The 22,062-nt window shown below is 37.0% G+C and overlaps 1 protein-coding gene across 4 annotated transcripts in view; it reads right to left on the bottom strand.

Annotated features, from left to right (window-relative positions):
• Window positions 1-245: 245 nt before the first annotated feature.
• The window catches only part of GABRA4 (gamma-aminobutyric acid type A receptor subunit alpha4), a 37,988-nt gene continuing 16,171 nt past the window's right edge, over window positions 246-22,062 (bottom strand). For 2 of the 4 annotated variants that reach the window (XM_090139480.1, XM_090139481.1), the window contains exons 7-10: window positions 21,567-21,719; window positions 16,738-16,997; window positions 3,026-3,440; window positions 246-2,715 (exon numbers count right to left, since the gene is read on the bottom strand). In XM_090139480.1, the coding sequence (XP_089995606.1) occupies window positions 2,456-2,715; window positions 3,026-3,440; window positions 16,738-16,997; window positions 21,567-21,719 (1,088 nt within the window). In that variant the 3' untranslated portion in view covers window positions 246-2,455. Of the gene's footprint in view, window positions 3,441-16,737; window positions 16,998-21,566; window positions 21,720-22,062 lie in introns of all 4 variants that reach the window. The other 2 variants (XM_090139482.1, XM_031588541.2) reach the window with 1 other exon arrangement.

Genomic DNA, 22,062 nt, shown 5'->3' with positions numbered 1-22,062 from the left:
AGAACCTGCCAGTATACTGTAGGCTGTTTACTGTTTCTGATCATTCTGCAAGGAGATTAAATATGATGAAAAATTCCCTGTTTACATTGCCCTTATGTACTTTGCAAAGCTGGTTATGGTAATTTCTTCTTATACTGTAACACAATAATGTAGCACAGTACAATAAATTAGTCCTAGGCTCATCATGAGATTTTTATATATATATATATATATATCTCATTTTGAATATAAACATGCAAGCACCAGAAGGTAATTCAGGAATTGACTGATGGGTTAAAAACATATTTGTTCTGAGATATCATGAAAAATTTTTTGTAACAAGGAACCACAGAAATTAGAATTCTGAATTCAAATAATTCCTGCAATCATTTTCTCCTTCTTGTAAGTCTTTAAAATGAAACAGGACCTACAAACAAATCCAAATAGCACATTTACTTCAACCTTGGCTAAACAGCCTGAACCGGTGTTGATTCTACTGAACAATGCACAAAAAAAGCTTATTATATGAGCAGTAGAGGGGGATGGGTAGAAAGGAAGAGACAGCTGTTTAGAGTGAATCATTTAGAGCTCTGTCTAAGAGAAAACATCCTCATTTTCCATCAGAGAGAAAAGCAAAGAGTAATTTCAATAACTTTTGGAGCAAACACTAAGTTCTCAACACATAAAGCCACTGTTCTTCACACTAGAAAAAAATTACCCCTTGCGCAATTATGATCAACAATTGCCAGAGGATTAGGGTTTTTTTCTTCCAGCTTCACAAAATAAACAAATGATCTCTGTTGTAGAATATCTGCTATTCTGACAATCTGCAATACTGTGATTAAATTAGGGAAGCACAGCCACAGCTCCCATTGATACATCTGAAGATGCAAACTACTGCAGCTTGACAACCTGCATGTGTGCTTCATTTCCAATCCCATATTTTGGAATGTGTAATGGTTTTTTAAGGAGCACTTTAATCTTGGGCTTCTTCCACATATAAAAGGTGAGGACTTTGCCTATCTTCTTGAGAACATCACTTAAGTGAACAAAAAAAGAGTAAGGTAACCGTTTATACTACTACATCATGATAAAGACATGTAAGACATTCCAAATCCTATGAATCCTACCATGTACATTCCAATGTTCTATATGAAATGGTAGCCTAGAATCCATGGTACATGCTCTATTATACACCTCTTACAGTCTCCAAGATCCTATAAGCTAGCAGGTCAGATTCTCAGCTGCAAAATAGCTACTATGTTTGGATTGATAGAGATATATATGGTCACTGTACAGTGATTCTCATCCCAGTTCTGTGTAGGGCTGTCTTGATTACTCCAGCTACTTGAGGTTTCCATCAGACTCTCAATCACTTTATCATTACTTGAGCAGAGAACTCCAGAGCACCCACCTCAATGGCCTCAGCGTAAAACTTTGACAATGGGCTACCAATCTGCCATGTCAATTAACTGTAGTTAATGATTAGTCCAGGCAAAGGAGAATCGGCTTCTCCTTAATCCTTTAAAAACAGCCAGATCACAGCTGAGAATTTGGCCCTTGATATTCACTTGTCATCTGCGTAGAAATGCTAACTGTTTGCCTAGCCAGATGGAACTCCACAAAAACCTTCAGACTGATGGCCAGCATATCCTCCGTTCATATAGGTGAAAAGAACACTGTTGATAAGATTTTTATCAAGCTTAAACTGTTCACTTCTTTTTTTAAATAAAGAAAAGTAGTTGTCTGTTTGTACACTGAACCACTAAGGAAATCACCCACAGTGTAAGAAAAACTAATGAACCATAAATACACCTTGTGTTTCCCCTGCTTCGTCTAGAAACATGCTTTTTGGATTTATGTCACAGTGTTCCTTCACAAAAGGGTGTCTCACATTCACTCAAAGTTGTGCCATAGCCACACATATCAAAGCACAGGAAAATATGTTTTCCTTGATTTTGAAGCCACTTCAAAATTTGCTGTAAATTTAACTTGACTCAAACATTATATAATAAAAGAGAGAGGAAAACATGTTCAAAGGAAATCAGAGGTATATGACTGAAAAATATGGAAAACAAACAAAACAAAACAATTAACAAATCCAAAAGCATCCAAAGGAAAGAACAAGGAATTCAAAAACTTGAACACTGTGGACCTGGTTCCATTCTATCATGTGATGTAATTTAGAAATAAATCCATTCCAGCTGGTCAGCACGTTCTAAGAAGAATCACATTTAAGATCACCTTACCAAACAAAAAAATCCAATTTTGAGAATTACTTCAGATTTCAGATTTTATAAGGTTAATTCATTCTTATTTTGAAGTGAAAATTTCCAAGGCTGCAATGCAAAATAATGCTTCGTAAAAATATATGGAGCTCTACAACTCCTTTGCATAACTCTTCTGGAGTTGCACTTTCCCAGGCTGGACTCTATTTTCTTTTTCCATTGCTCATTTTCCCCCCATTCTGCCAATTTTAGCCTAGCACAAAAAGTCCTTTTCTAGCAGGTACTGTCAAAATATTCAGGACATGGGTCTTGCAGTCAAGAAATGCAATGCTGTGTCCAGATGACAGTACTAGGTACCTCAGGGATCCATGATAATCAACACGCATAATTCCTAGCAGTGGAGATGAATTCCACTGCACAGTTGTGCACCTCCATCTTTGATTTTTTCCCTGTGCATGTTTGTCCCAAAGGCAAGTAGTCTGTCTGAAGAGTGACGATTCACTCCTAGCTGAAGGGAGGAAGAGAATTCTGTTACCTATTTTTAAGAATTACCTCATTATCCCCAAGATCTCCAGCCTTTACAATGGGAAAGTAGCACACAGCTTTTATAAATAAGAATTGACTTTTTAAATAGTTTCAAAAGAAGAAACTCTGCATCAAATGTGAGTATAATTTTTGAACTACTACATAGCAGCAAAACTACATTAGACTTTCTGATTTTTCCATGGTATCCTTGGATAGATACACCACCCAGTAGACCATGTTAAATGCTCCAAAGGTAACAGGAAATAAAATTCGTGCGTATTTGTCTATCTTACTAGTGCCAGAATGAGAGGCAGGGGGAACAGGTGGTGTGACAGCAGATGGTTTTGCAGATGCTCCTAATGTATGAGGTGTGGTGGTCTGAATCTGCTCCAGTCTAGATCCAAGCAAGTGCTGAATGGAAGGGGATCCAACTGTGGCATGCTGGGATACAAATCCAGTTAAAATTGGGGTAGAAGGAGGAGCTGGAGGGGTAGCTCTTGCAGAAGATAATGTCTCTGATGCATTAATACGTGTGAAAGGGTTGGGACTTGATGCAGAAAGGGAGTGGGGTGTAATGTCAGAAGACCCCTGAGCTACAGAGGGAGGCTGGATGGAACTGTGCCTTGTGTCAATTCGACTCCCACCATCAGCTTCTGACTGTACTGTGGCATTCGTTCTTTTCCTCACATTTGAATTGGCATCTGTACTCTGCAAAGTTACAAAAAAAAAAAACACTAGTCATTCTTAGAATAAACACATGAACAGAAGCAATGGAAACTTTATAATCAAATATTAAAAGAAAAATACTCACAAATATCGATAGTAACTTGATCTTGAAGAATAAAAATATCACATGTTCATGGAAACAGATTTAATAGCATATAAAGTTATAAACAGGAATTCCTTTTACCTGTGGCTGTAATACAGGTAAACATACCTGACACTTCACACTCAATGAGATCCCTATGTAAACTTAGTACCATGAGGCTAAACATTCTTGGCTAGAGTTTTTTCCAGGTTCACTTCAAAGAAAATTCTCTTTGTTTGCATAATGATAATTAATCTGATAATATAAAAATAGTCTAGAACTGACCTACCAGCCAATATGATTTTCGCATTTTCTTCTCTAGAAACGTAACTACCATACATTAGGAATTCTAGCCATCTTCCAGAACAGAGAAAATGCCATTATTTACCAAACCAAGTTTCCCCTTTCCCTGTTCATTCAGAAATAAAACCAATGCATTTTCACATTAACCACAGGCGATAAATTATCCAGCTGCAAATGAACCAGTGAATAAACCAGTCATCCATTCTATTGCACCCTTCCAGTTATCAACTAAGAAAAGTGGTGAAATCTTGTCTTCAGGCAAGCCTGGATGTCATTGTGAAAGATACACTTAAGTCAAGTAGTACTTATTAGGCTGTGTAAGAAACTGAAGGATAGATAAGAATTTAGAGATAGCAAATCCAGCAGGGTTTAATATTTTACTGATTTCTGAGAGTTGTTCTTCTCTGTTCTTCTCTGCACGTAAGAGTAACCATAACTCCACCTGAACCTCCTTCTGGAAATGTACCTGAAAAGCAGAGTTTTGAACCATTAGCCCTGCACTTTCTAGATATAATACATGAATATATTTTGCAAAGAGGCACGCTGCTTGTCAAGAGACATGGATTTAATCACTGGTAGGATACACATATTCTACAGAAGCAACACAGGCATAGAACAGATAGAACTAAATAACCTCTTGCTATACACCAAAAATACATTTTCCACATCTCTGATTTATGCTTCTCAAGTATCGCCTTGCATCTTCACATGCTGCTGTAGCTTTGTCTCCATTACTTCCCCTTTTCTTTCCCTCTATACCAAAAGAATCCAGCCAAAACTCACAGCACAAGGAAGAGAAAGACAGAAAGTATGCAGCAATCTCTCTTTCATCCAACAGCAGTTCTCTCCAGCTAAGTGCTCAAGCAGAGTATAAATGGGGCATTATTTGAGGTACCAGTGCCTTAAACACAGTGAAGAGTGAAAACCATGCCTGTTAGCTGCATCACTTGTACTTAGTTGTTTTGTTCAAAGAAACAGAAATAGGAGCTGAAAAAATATCTGGAAAAAAAAAAAAAGGAATAAAAATATGCACACACATACACGAGGACTGCTCTGGAAGAAATGCTTTCTATTTTATTATATTGGCCTGTAATGTCAGAGGCAGATGTGGGTGGTATGGCAGTAGAGGGTGAACCTTTCCAACAATATTCTATTACATGTTGTTGCCATGTGACAGATGGCAGGAAAGGCGTACTCTGACAAAACAGTATCTGACATGGAAGTGCATAGATATGGCAAAGGTATGGAATTGAATTCTTCCATGTAGAAACATTTTTACCCACTGAATTTCACTGACCCTAGCTGAATACTCATGAAAACCAAACAGTGGATGTGAGCACAGTGAGGCGGGGGGTAGTGCATTTCAGCAAAGGCAACAGCACTGAAAACTCAATCAGCTCATCCATCTACATCAGCTAACGGTGGTGACTATGTTGAAAAACAGTGTTGTGTAGCTGAGAATTTCTTTATCAAATAGCGCTATTGTGCTCCTTGTATTTCTTGTAGTTTCCATGAAAATAAATAGGAGGCATTACTTTCAGAGCTACTTATGTATCTCACAGTACATTTCCAACACTCCCATCATGATCAGAATGCTGTCCCCAAATTCTGTTCTTTGCAGAACAAATCAGTCACTGGTAGTATTACTAGCTTGAATTTGTTTGAAGCTGTATCACACAGGCATGAACAGCAGCCAGTTCACAGCTGACATATTTGCCAGCTCATGGTTGATATATTCTTTGTTGCCATTGGTACACAAAACTTCCAATACTTCAGGAACTTAATGTTTAGAGAGAAAGACAGTTTCCTCCTCAGTATTATGATGTGCACATGCAAATCTGCTGAAGTGGAGCAGAACATGTAATAGTTCCCAGGGTGAGTTCACCAGGACACTGCCACCACCTTCCCTCACAAACCCTTGTTTTACACTGGCCTTATTCAACACTGTACCACAACAATAACTCATTCTCCTTGAAAACTCTCAAGGGAACCTCCTTTTTGGTTCCTCCAGCTGAAAAATTATTCTTAATGACGGTATACGTGTCCCTGTGTCCTCCTCTATTAAATGCTAGTCATCCAATTCTTCCCACATTAGTCTATTTCTTCTCTGCACAGATGCTATCTCACAACCCTACATTATCTGAAATTTTCACCTTACCACTGCCTTGTGCCAACATCACTAATAAAAATGTTAAATAAGGTTGATTCCCCAGCCACAACTTAAAGAACCAATTTCTGTTGACATCAGCAGAGGTCAGATTAACCATTACATTGTGAAACATACTCAAATGCTACATTTGATTTGTACTAATTAAAACAGATATTTCAGTTGTGGTACATATCACTAGTAAAAGGATACTATGATAATCTGAATAACAAAATTATTTATCATAGAATCATAGAACATCCTGAGTTGGGAGGGACTCATAAGAATCATCAAGTTCAATTCCTGACTCCATACATGACCACCCAAAAATCAGACCATATGTTTAAGAGCACTGTCCAGACACTTCTTGAACTCCAGCAGCTCAGGGCAGTGACTACTGCCCTGGGGAGTCTGTTCCATGCCCATCACCCTCTGGTGAAGAACTTATCCCAACACCCTCACATAGTTCCATGCAGTTCTCTCGGCTCAAGTTGCTATCACCAGAGAGCAGAGCTCAGCACTGCCCCACTGCTCCCCTCATGAGGAGCTGCAGGCTACCACAAGGCTTCCCCTGAGGCAAAAGAGCATAAAATCTTGCTGCCTCCTAAAAATATTTTTCTTGCTTGGTGGTTTTTTTTTTTGTGTTTGTTTGATTTTTTTTTTTTTTCAAATGACAGTAAGAAACACAAACCTACTTCCTCTCAGTAGCTTTTAATTTGGAGGTATGAGAACAAGAAATAAAACATGAAAATCAAATGAAAGTCAAATTAAATGCAACTCAAGAAATGAAGGGAGTATTCAAGTAAAGATTCCTTTTCAAGGGCAAGTCAGAAAACACTCAATTATTCTGAGCCAGCGCAGAGCTGTTGTGCTGCTCCAGATGGGGCTCCATGGGAAACACTGAGTCCACATTTTTTACTTTTTTTTTTTTTTTTTCCACTCTGGATTCAGAAAGGAACTCACTTTCTAGAGATATTTGGGTGAGATTTTTGAGAGACATATAAAATGCTGTAGTTAACAAAGGGAAAATGAAGTCTGAAAGCTCCCATCAAACACAGTGTATCACTGCATGCAACACCAGCTAGCTTCAGTGTGTTTGATGAAGATTGGCTTTTCATAAAACAGGCCAATTTACTGCATGTAAATGACATCTCACTCTTCCTTTGAAACAGCCTATCATTTTGAACAGCTCCATACTTCAGAAGCACCAGCAAACTACAAGTTCTAAGTACTATGCTTCACTGTATCCTATTTCAAGAGGATGCCATCTTTCAGAAGAGATTCATAATCATATGGACTAATGAAAGAGCAAAGTAGAAAAAGTATATACAGAAACATTTAAAGAGCTCCCACCCTATGCTTTGACCGGGAACAATGGAACAGAACACGATGTTCAAATTCTGTCAGGCAAGGAAATAAAAGGATTTGTTTACAACTCCATCCCCTGGAAAAGTGCTCCTCTTCAACATGGAATGCACCTCAGCCTCCCAGCCTGTTGAAAACAGCTGGAGCACAGTAACTGTGACTAGCAGCTCCTGAAGCCCAAGCTAATACATCTGTAACCCAGTGCCGTGTAAATCAAGGGCCTGTTGTTTTGAGAGTCAGTGAATGACTTGGCAAGTTTAATTTATTTGAGAATATGGAGACCGTTATATCACAATCAATGAAACAATATCTGCAGTATTGCAAAAAATTTTTGAAACATTTACTGTATTACAAAACCATACAAACTCTTGCTTTAATTTTTAGCATACCATTTTGCAGAACTTTTTTCCTTTGAAACAGTACATTCAGTATGAATTATTTCCATGTCCTGATGTAAGATGTCTTTTTGCTAGTACCAGAGCACAAAGTCATAGAATCATATCATAGAATCATAGAATGGCCTGGGTTGAAAAGGACCACAATGATCATCTAGGTTCAAACCCCCTGCTATGTGCAGGGTCACCAACCACCAGACCAGGCTGCCCAGAGCCACATCCAGCCTCGCCTTGAATGCCTCCAGGGACGGGGCATCCACAAACTCCTTGGGCAACCTGTTCCAGTGTGTCACCACCCTCTGTGTGGGAAAAACTTCCTCTTAATATCTAACCTAAACCTCCTCTGTCTCAGTTTAAAACCATTCCCCCTTGTCCTATCACTATCCACCCTCATAAACAGCCATGCCACCTCCTATTTATACGCTCTCTTCAAGTACTGGAAGGCCACAATGAGGTATCCCTGGAGCCTTCTCTTCTTTCCAAGCAAAAGTCTGTTTCACTTGGCATGGAGATAGAATAACTAAACAGTTCTCCTCACAGGTGTAAGATGCAAAATTAATACAGCTTCCTTCCCCCGACAAGTGGATTTGCATGCAATTGACCACCAATAATAAGACTAACAAAGCTCTCAGCATACTTTAAAACAAATCCGTACAATCTACTGTTAAATAGTATGGCAGATTTATGGAGCAAATCTGATGGTCAGTATCTGTGATAGAATGTATAAACCAAAAATCTCCCCACCACAAAAAAAAAAATTCACACCATTTGACATTTACCAGGGAAGTAGCATGTTGTCATATACTACAAAAAGAAAAAAAGAAATAATAAGATAGTTGCAATCAGATCAATACAAGACCTTACTGAATGCCTAAAACTTACAAGGAAAGTTTCATTTGCTTTTCCATTTAAGCTCAACTTCAATAGATACTGGTGTTTACTACCACACTAAAATGATGCACAAATATGAGTCAATCTAAACTCTTCAATATTTAACAAGGTTGGCACTCTATAAACAGATGTTCACACGACATGGAAATCCTGAAACTTCCTTAAGCCTACATAAGCATTTACTGGAGCCAAAAAACAAAATACTGGATTGTTTTGTATGTATAAAGAGCTTTCTGACAAGCAAGCCAACTTTGCACTTCAATGAAGTCAGACTGCAAATTTAGCATAGTGTGCAGCAGATGAGCTGAGATTCATGGGAACGGGATCATCAGCACAGCAATACATAGCACGGAACTGACAAACTTAGTCATCTTCTTACAGAACAAAGAGAGATGGTAACAGTTGCAGTACATCTTTCCTATGATAAGGCCAACCTAGAATCTGTAAAACAAGCAAGAACACTGTTTAAAAGTCACATGCCAAGTCCTGGGGAGAAAGTAGCAATGATAAAAGCAAATGCCAGGACATCAGGTGACTTTATCCTTATGACTGCATTTAAGTGTGTAAACACCAACAACGCTGCAAGCTGCAAGAAATATTGTGTTGATACAGCATTCTACAGTTAGCTCCTTCAGATATCTCAGCAGCCCCTTCCTATAGTCTATCTGTGCTCCACACAGAAGCTTTCAATCATTCTCTGCAATTTTAAACTGTTCTGTAGTTTGTATAATAGGTACATCCTGTTGGGATTAGAATCCAAAACAAAGCAGTTCCTACTGGTCAGCCTAACAAAGAGTCAGTATTATTCAATATTGAAATTCTCTTCATAAGCCTCTGACCACCAGAGGACACAGCCATCTCATACCTGCTGATAGCAGGCATATGTTAACACTAAGGCCATCTACCTGTAACATAATCCAGAGCTGCCATTCTAATCAGCCTCAGCATTCTTTGGAAAATTGTTCAACATTCCAGCAACGCCATCCTACTATTAAATCTCTCTTTTAGTTTGAAACCATTTCTCCTCGTCCTATCACAAAAGACCCTGCTAAAGAGTCTGCCCACTTCCTTTTTATAGCTCCCCTTTAGATATCAAAAGGCCACAATCAGGTCACCTCGCAGCCTTCTCTTCTCCAGGCTGAACAGCCCCAGCTCTCACAGGTTCCCCGCGCAAAGGAGGTGTTCATTCCTCGGATTATTTTGCAGCCCCCCTCTGAACACACTCAAGCAGGCTCCCATCTCTCCTGTACTGAGCACTGCACATGTGGATGGGAGGTGGCAGCAGTGCAGAGCAAAAGGGCAGAATCACCTCCCTCATTCTGTTGGCCTCATTTATTTTGATGCAGCCCCGAATATAGTGGGCTCTCTGAGCTGCAACGGCACACTGCTGGCTCACATCCAATTTCCTATCCACCAGTACCCCCAAATGCTTTTCAGCAGGGCTATGCTCTATTCTTACATCCCTCAGATTGTATTGGTAGTGAGGGCTGCCGTGATCCAGGTGCAAGACCTTGCACTTGTATTTGTTTGAACCTCACAAGGGTCACCTGGGCCCACTGCTCAAGCTTGTCTAGGTCTCCCTGGATGGCATCCCAACTATCAGTCATGTTGACAACACCATACAGCTTGTAAAAACATCTGCAAACTTGCTGAGAATGCACTTGATCCCACTGTCAATGTCACTGATGAAGATGTTAAAGAGAACTAGTCCCATAAGGCAGATCTGCACATAACTACTAAATTTCCTTGAGTAGATAAGTCTTTTAAGCGCCTAATCACCATTTTGGGCACTTACTTCCCTCGAGGTTAAAAACAAAAACAAGACCAACACCTGAATAGAGTACCAGAATCAAAGCAGTTTTAAAGTTCCACAGAAAAATTTTAGTTATTTATTAGAAAAGTCAAGTACATAATGAAGAGATGTTACTTTCTTTAAGGGAATAAAAAATGAAGAGTAAAGAAACATTTTTTATGTCTCAACATTGATTTTACAAGACTAATCTTAGTCTTTTATAACAGTATTATTGAGCCTTCTCCATAACACATGTAAATTAATATATCAGAAAATCAGAGATGTGCTACATAAACACAGAGGTTTCCAAAACTGGAGGATTTGAGTTAATTCATAGAAAAATTCATGCAAAAATTGGAAGGCGTAAAGCAACCAAAACCTGGCATTATGTACTGTTTAGCTGCAACACGAAAACTGTTTGTGTAGCAATTAAATAATATTTTCCTATTCAACTCCACCACAGTGCTTTTTATCCTTTCCATTCCTTCCTAAAAAAAAAAAAAAAAACAGTCTGTTCTTCTGGGAGGACATTACATACCCTGCCAAATTCACACCATTTGACATTTACCAGGGAAGTAGCATGTTGTCATCAGTGTAAATAATGCTGCTAATCCCAATTCCCACTGAGTCTCCATATTGCTGTGCTGCTAGTAAATACACAACTTGGAAGAGAAATCTAGCATGGCTTACTATTATGTTGTAGAGCCAGTCAATCAAATTTTTACTGAAATAGTAGTAGAGGTTTTGTTTTCCATTACAGAGCCCTGGAATATGATCAAGTAAAAGATCCACCTGCCACAAAACACAGTGTATTGCAGTTTGTAGCTTTGGTAATGCAAAGAGCAGTGCAGACTATATGAGGAGAAAAAGTGAGAGGAGGTAAGCTGTAACAGACAGTCCACCATACATAGTGGTGATATCATGATCTCAACCAAGTGGGGAGGGGAGAAAAGGTAAGAAGAGCATTCCACGTTGTATTGCTCATGCCTAAAAGCACACAATGTGAAAGAAAAGTGAATTCAAAGTTAGAGATGCATAAACAAGAAAACTAGAAATTGCTTTTTTTCCAAAAAAATGGATGCCAAACCTATGCCAAAGAAATCCATCCACCAGTTCTGTAGTTAAGAGACATATATAAATATATAAATTCACACAAATAGTGTTAGAGATCGTATTTAAGACAAAAATAAAAGAACTGAGAGTTACAGGGCAAAAAATCTACTAGGATAGGTTGCATGATAGTCAGTTCTGGAGGTGCTCTGTATAATGCCTATGAAAGGAAGAACAGCTGATTAAGGATGAAAGAGATTCATTATTTTCTTTCAATTTATGTGACCTTAAAGCCGTATTTGAATTTGCTTCAGTAGTCTGCTGAAAATGCCTTGAACAATCCTTGCCTCCTAGACTTTCCCAAGCTTCTCAACATTCATTTCTTCTAATTCCAATTTTCCCAGAGTAAAAACGAAGTCAGCTAGAAATCTCACACACAGCTGTGAAAGTGAACAGCAATTCAGTGTCACTGCCCTCACAAGTATTGAAGACTCATTGTGGAGGAGAAACAAAACTGAAAATTAAGTATAAATACATTTAAGTAATTTTAAGCAGAAAATCTGAAGAGGCTTCAGTTCATAAGCATCATTTCAGACTAGTCATCATGAGGAAAAACCATAAATTCCAAGATTTTGCATAATAAGTGGTATCAAACAATCTGAAAATCTTACTGCTGTCACCATACAGGTTTATTGTGACATGGTGTTCTGAAATGGAACCACATGTTGTTGTCATTTTTTGTTTTTGTATATTTATACTACAAAAAGAAAAAAAGAAATAACAAGATAGTTGCAATCAGATCAATACAAGACCTTACTGAATGCCTAAAACTTACAAGGAAAGTTACTTTTATTATTAAACAGAAACTTGAATTGTTTATTCTAATGATGAAACCATAAGGAGTGCCTTTTTTCAGGAGAAAAGCACAATGACAAACACTTCAGTATTTTTTATTAAAAACTATAGGGCTTAATATTCTCTAGAATAATCATTTGAGAGACTGGCATTACCAAACTATGCTTTGGTTTCCAAAATAAAAGCCTTATCCTAATGTCATATAAATTAGGTCTCCTAGGAACTACAGCAAACACCATCAAGTTTTTGAGCATCAGATACATAACAGCAGAGCATCTATCTCATATTCCCTTACCCACAATTGTGGTAGTTCATTATAATACTTACAGAAGATTGAAGAGTGATAAATTATCGCATTTCCAAGGAAGGTTTGGAGAAGGTAGCACTCCAGCAGGACTTCTTGCTTGGTTATAAACCTAGTGTTGAAATTAAACTTCTCCCTTTTGTGCATATCAAAAAAATCATTCCCACTTTGAATACTGAAGTCTCATTCCACAACTTTGAATTCCAGCAGTCCTGTTCAATTAATCAACACCCAGCTATCTTCCTGGAATTCAGGTGAGTTTACATCACACTTTAGTTGGATCAGAATCTAGCCTCACATCTAATGCTACATTGTGTACTTTTAGTAATTACTCTGCTCACATGGCAGAAGACAAATGTCTCTACTTCCAGTGTAAATTTATTCCACACTCAAATGTATTAAAGGTAAAGCAGTGTCAGGTTCTTGGAAAAAGACCAGAGTTCTTAATGTTTTAACATTTCAATTTATGCTCTTCAGAAAGATATATCATGTAAAATAGTAAGAAAAATATTTACAATTTTTGACCTGCCATTTATACCAGTATAAGTATCCCAATTGAGATGTGGCTGTTCCTCAGATAACTCCTTCCTCATATAGAAGAGATGGAGTTAACTGCACTTCTCTATTTGCTGGGAGAGTGAAAGCTATAATACATTCCGATCAAAAGTAACAAGAAAAATGAGAACACTGCTTATAATCTCATGAGGTACACACATCACGCCACTATGCCCGCAAGTAAGGGCAGGAGCATGCATCTATGAGAGAGCAAAGAACCTGACCCTCGAGTTCCTTTATTAAATGCTATTTGGCCAACGTAAGATGATGTTTATAACATTTAACTGCCTTCAGAAAACAGGAAGTTTGGGAATTACAATCTCCTTGAAATCAACTCTGAAGAAATTACTCCATTCAAAAAGTTTGCTCAAGACTGACCTGCTTTTTTCAAGTTTCACACTCTTGAAACAAACAGCTGAGTTTGAAGCTCGTGCTAACAGTGTTTAGAAGCCTATTTTTGAAGAATATTTTTCAGTAACATTTTTCATCTCCAAAATTGGGTAGATCTTTAAAAATAAACTTCATAGGAATACAGGGAAAAGGAAACAGTGCAGAAGCATAAAAATAGACTCAGGAGTCCAATAACAAACTATAAATCATTCATTTCCATCACACGCTGACTTGCAACATCATTTCTGCTTTTAGTAAAGAAAGGAGTTCAGAATGCTTTGGGACAGGTTAGTTCCTTCCAACCTAAAAGCAATTAAGCTTGGTCCCAAGACAATGAAATCCCAGGAGACAATGGTGTAAATAATTTTTTCCTTGATCTCTAGTGATTGTGCTAACAACAGAATTTCTAGCATAGTAGTGGCAATATAGTACAGGCTCTTTAAAAAACAAAACAAAAAAACCATCAGCTGGCTTAAGAAATCAAATTCTATAATATTGCTATGGAGAAAAAACATCTAGCATTTACCTTTAGAAATAATGCTTAGAGATGATATACTATAGGCTACCACTCTGCATTCTTTGTGTACCACAAATTTGCAGTGAAGCAGGGATTTTAACCTCTGGAAATCCAGCATTGGTTAGACATTATACATGGAGAAAAATTAGATTCATAAGACATAAGATTCAAGACTATCCTTTTAGACCTAGAATTAAAATATTAAGGAGAAAGACTGTATCACACATCAGGTTGGAAAGCAATGTACCAGTCACATTAACTTCTAAAGACTGTTCTGTGAAGCAGAATACATGGACAGAAATCATCACCTAGTCAATGAAGGCACTGACTGATAGTTAAGTCTAACATATCTATGGGCTCATTCCCTACACCTCCCACAGAAAAGCAAAGACAAGTTTTAGCATGGGCATGACTAGAGAAAACACAATAACAGTGCAAATAGTATTATTGTCACTGTTATACAAACTAATGGTGTTCATACATAAAACTTCTAAATGGTAGAATGTTCCCTTGAGTGCTTTCAAGATCCCCAAACGTGTCAGCCGATCACCAAATCTACCTCAGATATATTAATTTTGCAGTGGAATGGAACTGTTATACCTCAAGCTGCCTAGCTTTAAAGTTGGATGAATCTGTGTGGACTGTTGTTGCTGCTGATGGGTTTTGTTTGTTTTAAAATAGCTTAACCATTTACACAAATGTTCTGGGTAAGTACAAGACCAATACACAGAAATTCTGACCATGAATCACAAGTAGTATTTTAAACCTCTGCTATTACTACCTGAGAAGACCACTATCTTTTTCCTTTGGATTTAATTAGATTTTATAAATAACTGTATCATCTGTTACAGTGCAATCTATTTTTCTACAGACTCGAGTAAAACCTGACCATCTCCTAAACAAATATTTATTAACACTTCTCAGAGTGCCTGAGATACTATACTAAACAGTATGCTGTACAGTCAAGATTAGCCAGATAAACAAACGACACTAATACCTCTATGCACAAGAAGAACCACACGCTGCTATAAGCATAGTTTTTCTTATTCCTGTCTCTTGCTAGCAGCAGAGTGGCATGCAATAAACTCTTCAGGAACACATCTCTCTTTTTTAAGTTGAACTGGGAGCTAGCAGAACAACATAGCCAGAAGATTGAAAACTCTAATGATTTATGAGAGGAGAGCAAAGAAGAAAAATGGAAGTGGGTGGACAGCAACTGAGGCATGATATCAAATGGATTGAGGGGGAAAGCAAAAAGAGCAAATGAATAAGGAAAGAAATAAATGAGATCTGGAAAGACACAGAAGACAAAATTGCCAAGAGTTCATCTAAAACAGTAGTTCTTAAATCATGGCTCAGTAAAAGGAAATTACAAAACCAGTCTGACAGGAAGCGTGAATTATGATGCTGCTGTCAGTGTCGTACATCTTGAGTGATGTTGTCAGAAGAGCCAGTCATAACTGAGAGTTACTGGCCTACCATATGGCGAGTGCAAGTGTGGAATGACTTTGTTAGCTATGTGTCTGATGAATAGGAGAAGGAATGCAGCAGCTAGCAAGGAAAGGGGAACCAAAAAAGGGAGGGAAGGAAAATCATTGGTGAGCTCAACTGGAAGCAAGATCATACCCTTGTTAACTGGTCCACACACTGAGGTAACTACCACATAAGTCTCACAAACTCAAGCATTATGAAAGCTGAAAAGCATTCTGTTAAGAGTCCCAGAATCTTTTCAGGAACTGAGGTGAGTTCCTGTCAGATATATAGGTAACATAAAAATGACATCTATGGTGCACACAAATGTTTTATCCAGTGTTCTTTAAAAACTTCCTGAAATTATATCCGATTAAGAAAGAAAATTCTACACAGGCAACACGTGCAATGAAAGGAGAACAGTGATGGTTGGGGAAATTCTCTGAGGTATAATTGCAATGCTTTAGCATATTTTAATTCATTTTTAAAAAAAAATCATAGAAGATAACATGTTCTCTATATAAGCTGTAATACCTTGTCTGTACTATCAGTCCAAGCAGAATCAATACATAAAGGAAAAGAAAGTTTCCTAAAGATATCCATTCTAACTGACCCTCACTAAAACACAACAAAATACGGAAGAGATGGCAGATATGGACAGACATAACCTCCTCCTCCAATCTCTAATACTGCAGGTAAAAATCAAATAAAGTTTTATAGGATTTCTTCATTGAATATGGCATAGCATTAGTCTTGCATAATACTGATTTATACTTCATGCAGGAGAGAAACTTGTCTGCCAGACACTTATAACAACTCTGGATCCAGATTCTGAAGAATGAGCTGAACGCTTTTTTCTGATTGCCCTGTAGAGGGAACTGCATGCCTCCAGAGTAGCTGTCCCCAAGGGAATGCAAAACAGACTCTTCTGTTTCACAGTTCTGAGCAGGAGATACAAGTCTGGTGGGTTGGGCCAGGATGCAGAAGACCAGCTAAGACTAATGTCATGAACTTTATTCACTGTCTCCTCTACAAGGGATGGGAAGATGCTGAAATGGCATGGGAAGATTTTGGGGCTCAGAGGAAAAAAGTTAAAGGCCCGTTTCTGTTGAGAAAGGCTACAAAAAGAAAAATGGAAAATATTTGTGTAAACTGAAAACGTACCGTGTGTGTCTCTTCTGTACTTTTTTCTCTTTGTATTGGAGCAACTGGAAATTCAAGGAGGGATTTTACCGTCTTCCTTTTGGCTCTTTCCATTTGAATATTAGTAAAATAGTTGACAGCAGCAAACTCGATAAGAGCAGAAAACACAAAGGCAAAGCAGACCGCAATGAACCAGTCCATGGCAGTAGCATATGATACTTTTGGCAGTGAGTGTCTTGCACTGATGCTCAGTGTCGTCATTGTCAACACTGTGGTTATTCCTTCAAAGAAACAAAACAAAAGCACTGCTGAATGCAAGTAAATCAGACAGAGAATATGAAAGTAGACAAACAGCTTCAAACAAAGAGTTCCATATCACCTAGGAGTGATTTAAATCCCTTTGAATCTCTGATTGTAAAGCCAATTATTATGAATGAAAGAGCAGTTACACTGAAAAATGTTATAACAAAAGTTACTCCAGTGAATGAGACACTCAGTCTTGACACCAAATGGAAGAAAATAAATCTCCTATTCAGTTAAATATATATATACATATATATAATCACAAATTAAAGTAATAATACTAGAGATTTTCACATTTAAAATCAACACAGGAAATACAGTATAACATATCTACGTTTTTTCCAGCTCTGCAAAATTATGCACTGTATAATACTACTGCCACAAGAGCAAGATTCAGATGTTGCCATCAGACAGCTCACCCTGTGTTTGCTTGATAAGACAATCTTAAGAACTTCTGAGATCCTACACTCAGCAATCCACTCTTCATAAAAATGAACACAGGAAAGAAATAACTGTTGGAGTAAAGACAACTCATTGTTCTGTTAGATTAAGAAAATGGAGGAAAGCCTTTCTATGCATCTTATGAATACTGCATTAGATTTAAGTCCTGGTAATCACCACGTACTAAAAAGCAGTAGTTGTACACACACACAACAGGTAACCAGTTTTTAAAAGAGCCATGCCTTCATTAGATCATCTACAGTTCAAGTGCAGAAAAAGTGAAAGCCTTCAATACATATTTTTTATGTCAAATTTTGTAGAATTTCTTACAACAAATAATTTTCTAAATGTTTGAATGTAATTAAGTTGTTTAACAGGGGTATATTTTGCTCTTTGGACTGCAAGAAAAGCATGATTTTTCCTTTAATGGTTTTGGAAAGCTACCTATTACTCTGATCATGCTCATAAACCAGATGCCACTAAAACATGGCAAATTTTTTTGGTGCTAAGGAAAACTCAAATATTATGTTACCAACTCTGTTAATTAGTAAGTCATAACCTTGTCTTTTAAATCCTTCTGCTACTAGTCAACTGATTAGATTTAATTAGGATTTCATCTTCTGAGAGAACAACTTCAATTAAAGTATACATGCGTGAACACTGAGCTCACAATATGACCACTTCATGGTGACACTTCAAGTGCAAACACTAGCTATAGAAAAACAAAGTATGATTTTTTTTCCTCTCATCCAAACTATTCCAAGGCTAGTTAAAACATCAAGTATCCCATGTCTCCCAAATACAAACTACCATGTACAGGGTGAACATTGCTCAAGCGCTACCAAAATAATCTCAAGGAAGATTGACAACAAGCGCATATATCTTCACTTTTATGAAAACAACATTGTATTCATATTAATTCAAGATTAAATGTATATACAGAAAAGAATTCAAAATAATTGATAGTCTGTCTTCAAACAGGACCTTCACACACCCTGTTTTCTAAAAAGGCATATCTCATTTAGGTAACTTACCGAGAAAAAACCTTCAACTAGATACTGTCACACAGAAAATAGGACAAAATTAAGCCAGTCTCTCATATTAGAACTTTTTGTTGCTTTTAGTTTTTAAAGACAAAGAAGCAGTCAGTTCATAAAAGTTCATAAATGCTCAAATAGCATTTCAAAGCAAACTCAGCAGGATAAAAAACTCAAAATCTTCTTCAGTGGGAAGGTGTTGAAAAAACACGCCAACTAAAAATATTTAATTCTGAGAAAGAATTATGGGAAGTTATTTTATCCTGAAGGAGACACATCCCTGCTTATCCTATCCTTCCTAATTCTACTCTTGTTCTCTTCAAGCAAATAGGTTGTCTGAATTGTGTTTTAAAAAGACATTTACTTAACAGATTTAAGAATAGGATGAAATGACTCGAATGACCATAGAATAATTAACCAGATATATGGAGCAGAGTGCAGGCTGTGACAGTATTACACTGTTTATTAACCCAGTCTTCCTCAGTTTTCTCCTATTAAAACGTTCTTCTGAGAGACTGGCAAGTTGTCACTGCAGCGGTTCCTAGATATTTGCCAAAGGCAGGAAATTAAGTTCTGGTAAAAACCTATGTCTGTATATATATATATATATATACATACATACACACACATACACACACAGGTTTTTACCAGAACTTAATTTCTTGCCCTTGTGTTTGTATGCATATACACACATATATGCACATATATACATATGAACTGTAACTATCCAGAGCAAAATACTTGCAAGCTTCTGATCAGAATTGCACATAATTGTGAAAAAAATATATTAAGCGTATTTTACTATTAAAAAAAAAAAAAAAAAAAAAAAAACCTGACTGGAAAAGAAAATTCTCTCTTTCTCACTTTAAGAAACACTAGTCTTCCACAATCATCAGATCCACATGCCTGTAGCTCTTACTGGGGTAACTTAGTAAGCTTTATTAAACTCTTATACTTAAAAGTTTCAGCACCAGAGCAAGAAGTCTTTGTAAAAAGTATAAACTTCACATGCAACTGCATAAACAAGCCTGGCTAATATGCATTAAACCAGTGCAATGTCCTCACATCTTCCAACTCATCCATGCCTACTCTGGCTCACTTGCAGCACTGCTACCCAGCTTTTTTGGACTATAGTGGTCTCAAGATTCATAAAAGAACCTGAAGGACATATGCTGCAATTCCATGAGTACTTTATCAGACCACTCAGCACTCACATGCTAAAACTGGAAGAGAAGTGTGTCATATGGTTGTAGTTAAGTCAAATGACTGAACACAGATTCATTACTAGAATTTAGTTGCATGCCCAATCCCTCCCCATTTTATTTTACTTTATTTTTAATATGGACATAAGAAAGCAAAAGGTCACACTTATTTGCGAAAAAGTGTCCTGGAAGACAGCTCCCAACAAGATACTCTTATTTCAGGGATACGTAAAAAAGCAGCTCACCAGCAAGATAAACTGTTCAGACATCATACAATGGGCTTGTAAGCAAGAGATTATGCATGTGTTCTATTCAAGTGGCACACTAGAGCTACATAAAAAGACAGATGTTCTCTGAATGCTATCTCCCAGCCACACAACTTGTTAAACATTCAGAATATATAGCAAAACCAAATTATGTCTTTGTTCCGTGTGAAAAGCGTTCATAGTGCATCATGTTCAAAATCTTTTCCATAGTAACAGACATCTTGACAGGCAGAAACTCCCTAGATTGTTCCTTATGCGTCCTTCCTGTTATCTTTGCCAAGTTCTCTCCAGCCATGCATTGTCCAATGGAAAGTCTTTTGTTTAGCCTCTTCTGACTGTTCCTCTGGAAAGTCAGTATCACAGCAGATATTCTGGCTGCATTTCTATATTCTCTTAAAATTACCTACAGGGTCCCTTTTGGCGTTTGACAGAAAACTTTTAAAAAGTACTTACAGCCATACTGTAAGACATTTCTTTTCAAAGGCATATTAAGAAACTAAATGTAACTCAATGGATGTCCAAACTTTTCAGCTTCTTATATGGATATACTGAGACATATTTCTTCTATTGCTGTGTAATTTGTGCATTTTCATTACCACATTTCGTCTACAGAGTCTACTTTTCCAGTTTATGGCTATACTTAATTTAAGTAGTACCATTATTCAACATTACTGGAAAGAATCTGTTTGCCAGATATATTTCTCTTATAACAAACTATTAATCTTGTCTAATTTGTGATACCGAACAGCGTTAAGACTTTACTTACATGTTTGGGTGAGCTATCACGTAGAAACATTAATTCTTGTCACTCTTTCCAGCATCTAGCTATAGCAAAGCTTTCTTGTAGAAAATTTTCTTTATTAGTCTAGCTTTCTACTAGAGTATATTGTAAAGTCAAGACATTTTTCTCTATGAAGACTGCTTTTAAAAATGCTTTTGTCTTATTCCTTTGCTAGGAACCATATTTCCATTTAATTCCTTTAATTATTTACACTTTGTCTTCTGCTGAAGCTTTTAAAATTTTTATTTTCAGTGTTTACTGTACCATCACATTTAAACTGTATTTTGATGAGTTCATTTTTAATATCTTGCAATCATTTTTCTTTATTAATTCATTTTCATAATGGCAACAATAGATAGGAAAGAAGATCACTCAACATGAAATTACATCTAAGCGTTACCCACTGATCCAAGCTTCCACTGATGACACAGATATATGGATATCTACATCTCACAGATTCCCGACCAAGATATTTTAAAAGGATTTTAGAAAGCATGTGTTCAAGTATTGCACTGCTGCTCACTGAAGGATAAAAATCAGTCTGTATACAGACAAAGGACTAGATCACTTTGGGTCAAGTCTTCTCATCCTGATCTCACCCCAAGCACCTAAAATCCTCACCAGTGTACACTCACTTGCCACAGGTAATCAGGCAATCACAAACTAATTTCTTTATACAATGATAGTAACAGTTCTGAGTTTACTGCAAGTCCTTGCATCTGCACTGATACAGAGGCAGTATACCTGTGACCTTAAAAGGCCTAGTCTAGAGAAAATAATTGAGAAAGCATGATTAAAAGTGAAAAACTGAAATAATTACCAAACACAGTTCTAGCTGGTACAGATTCCTTATTTATCCAAAATGAAACTTGAGAAAGGATCACGGTCATAATGCATGGGATATACGTCTGAATCATAAAGTAACCCATTTTCCGTCTGAGGTGGAAGTAAACTGTCATAACAATATATTCACCTAAGAAAAAAAAAAAAAGTATTTTTCTGACTACACATCTTTTTTTATGTCACAAATTAACTGTTTTAAACTATCAGCTAAGATTCTTTAAGATTCACACAACTTAACATACTTAACACACATAGAAAGAAAGACATCTTCTGAGACAAGAACAAAGGTAAGTTCTAAACAAAAAATGTTGCAAATAGAAGGTCGTATATTTAGATAAAATCTAAAATATTATAAATGTGTAGCTAAGTCTGGATCAGTTTTTATAATGCAAGTTTGATTTTAAAATTCCTTTGGCATCTGCTGAAGAGAATAGTCTAGGTTTATATATCAGCACCATGATGACAATGATATA

This window comes from Phasianus colchicus, chromosome 4 (assembly GCF_987193195.1).
Source record: "Phasianus colchicus chromosome 4, bPhaCol1.hap1.1, whole genome shotgun sequence".
Lineage (NCBI taxonomy): Eukaryota > Metazoa > Chordata > Aves > Galliformes > Phasianidae > Phasianus > Phasianus colchicus.
The sequence above is the reverse complement of the archived record's forward strand: the minus strand, read 5'-3'. Positions and strand labels throughout refer to the sequence as shown.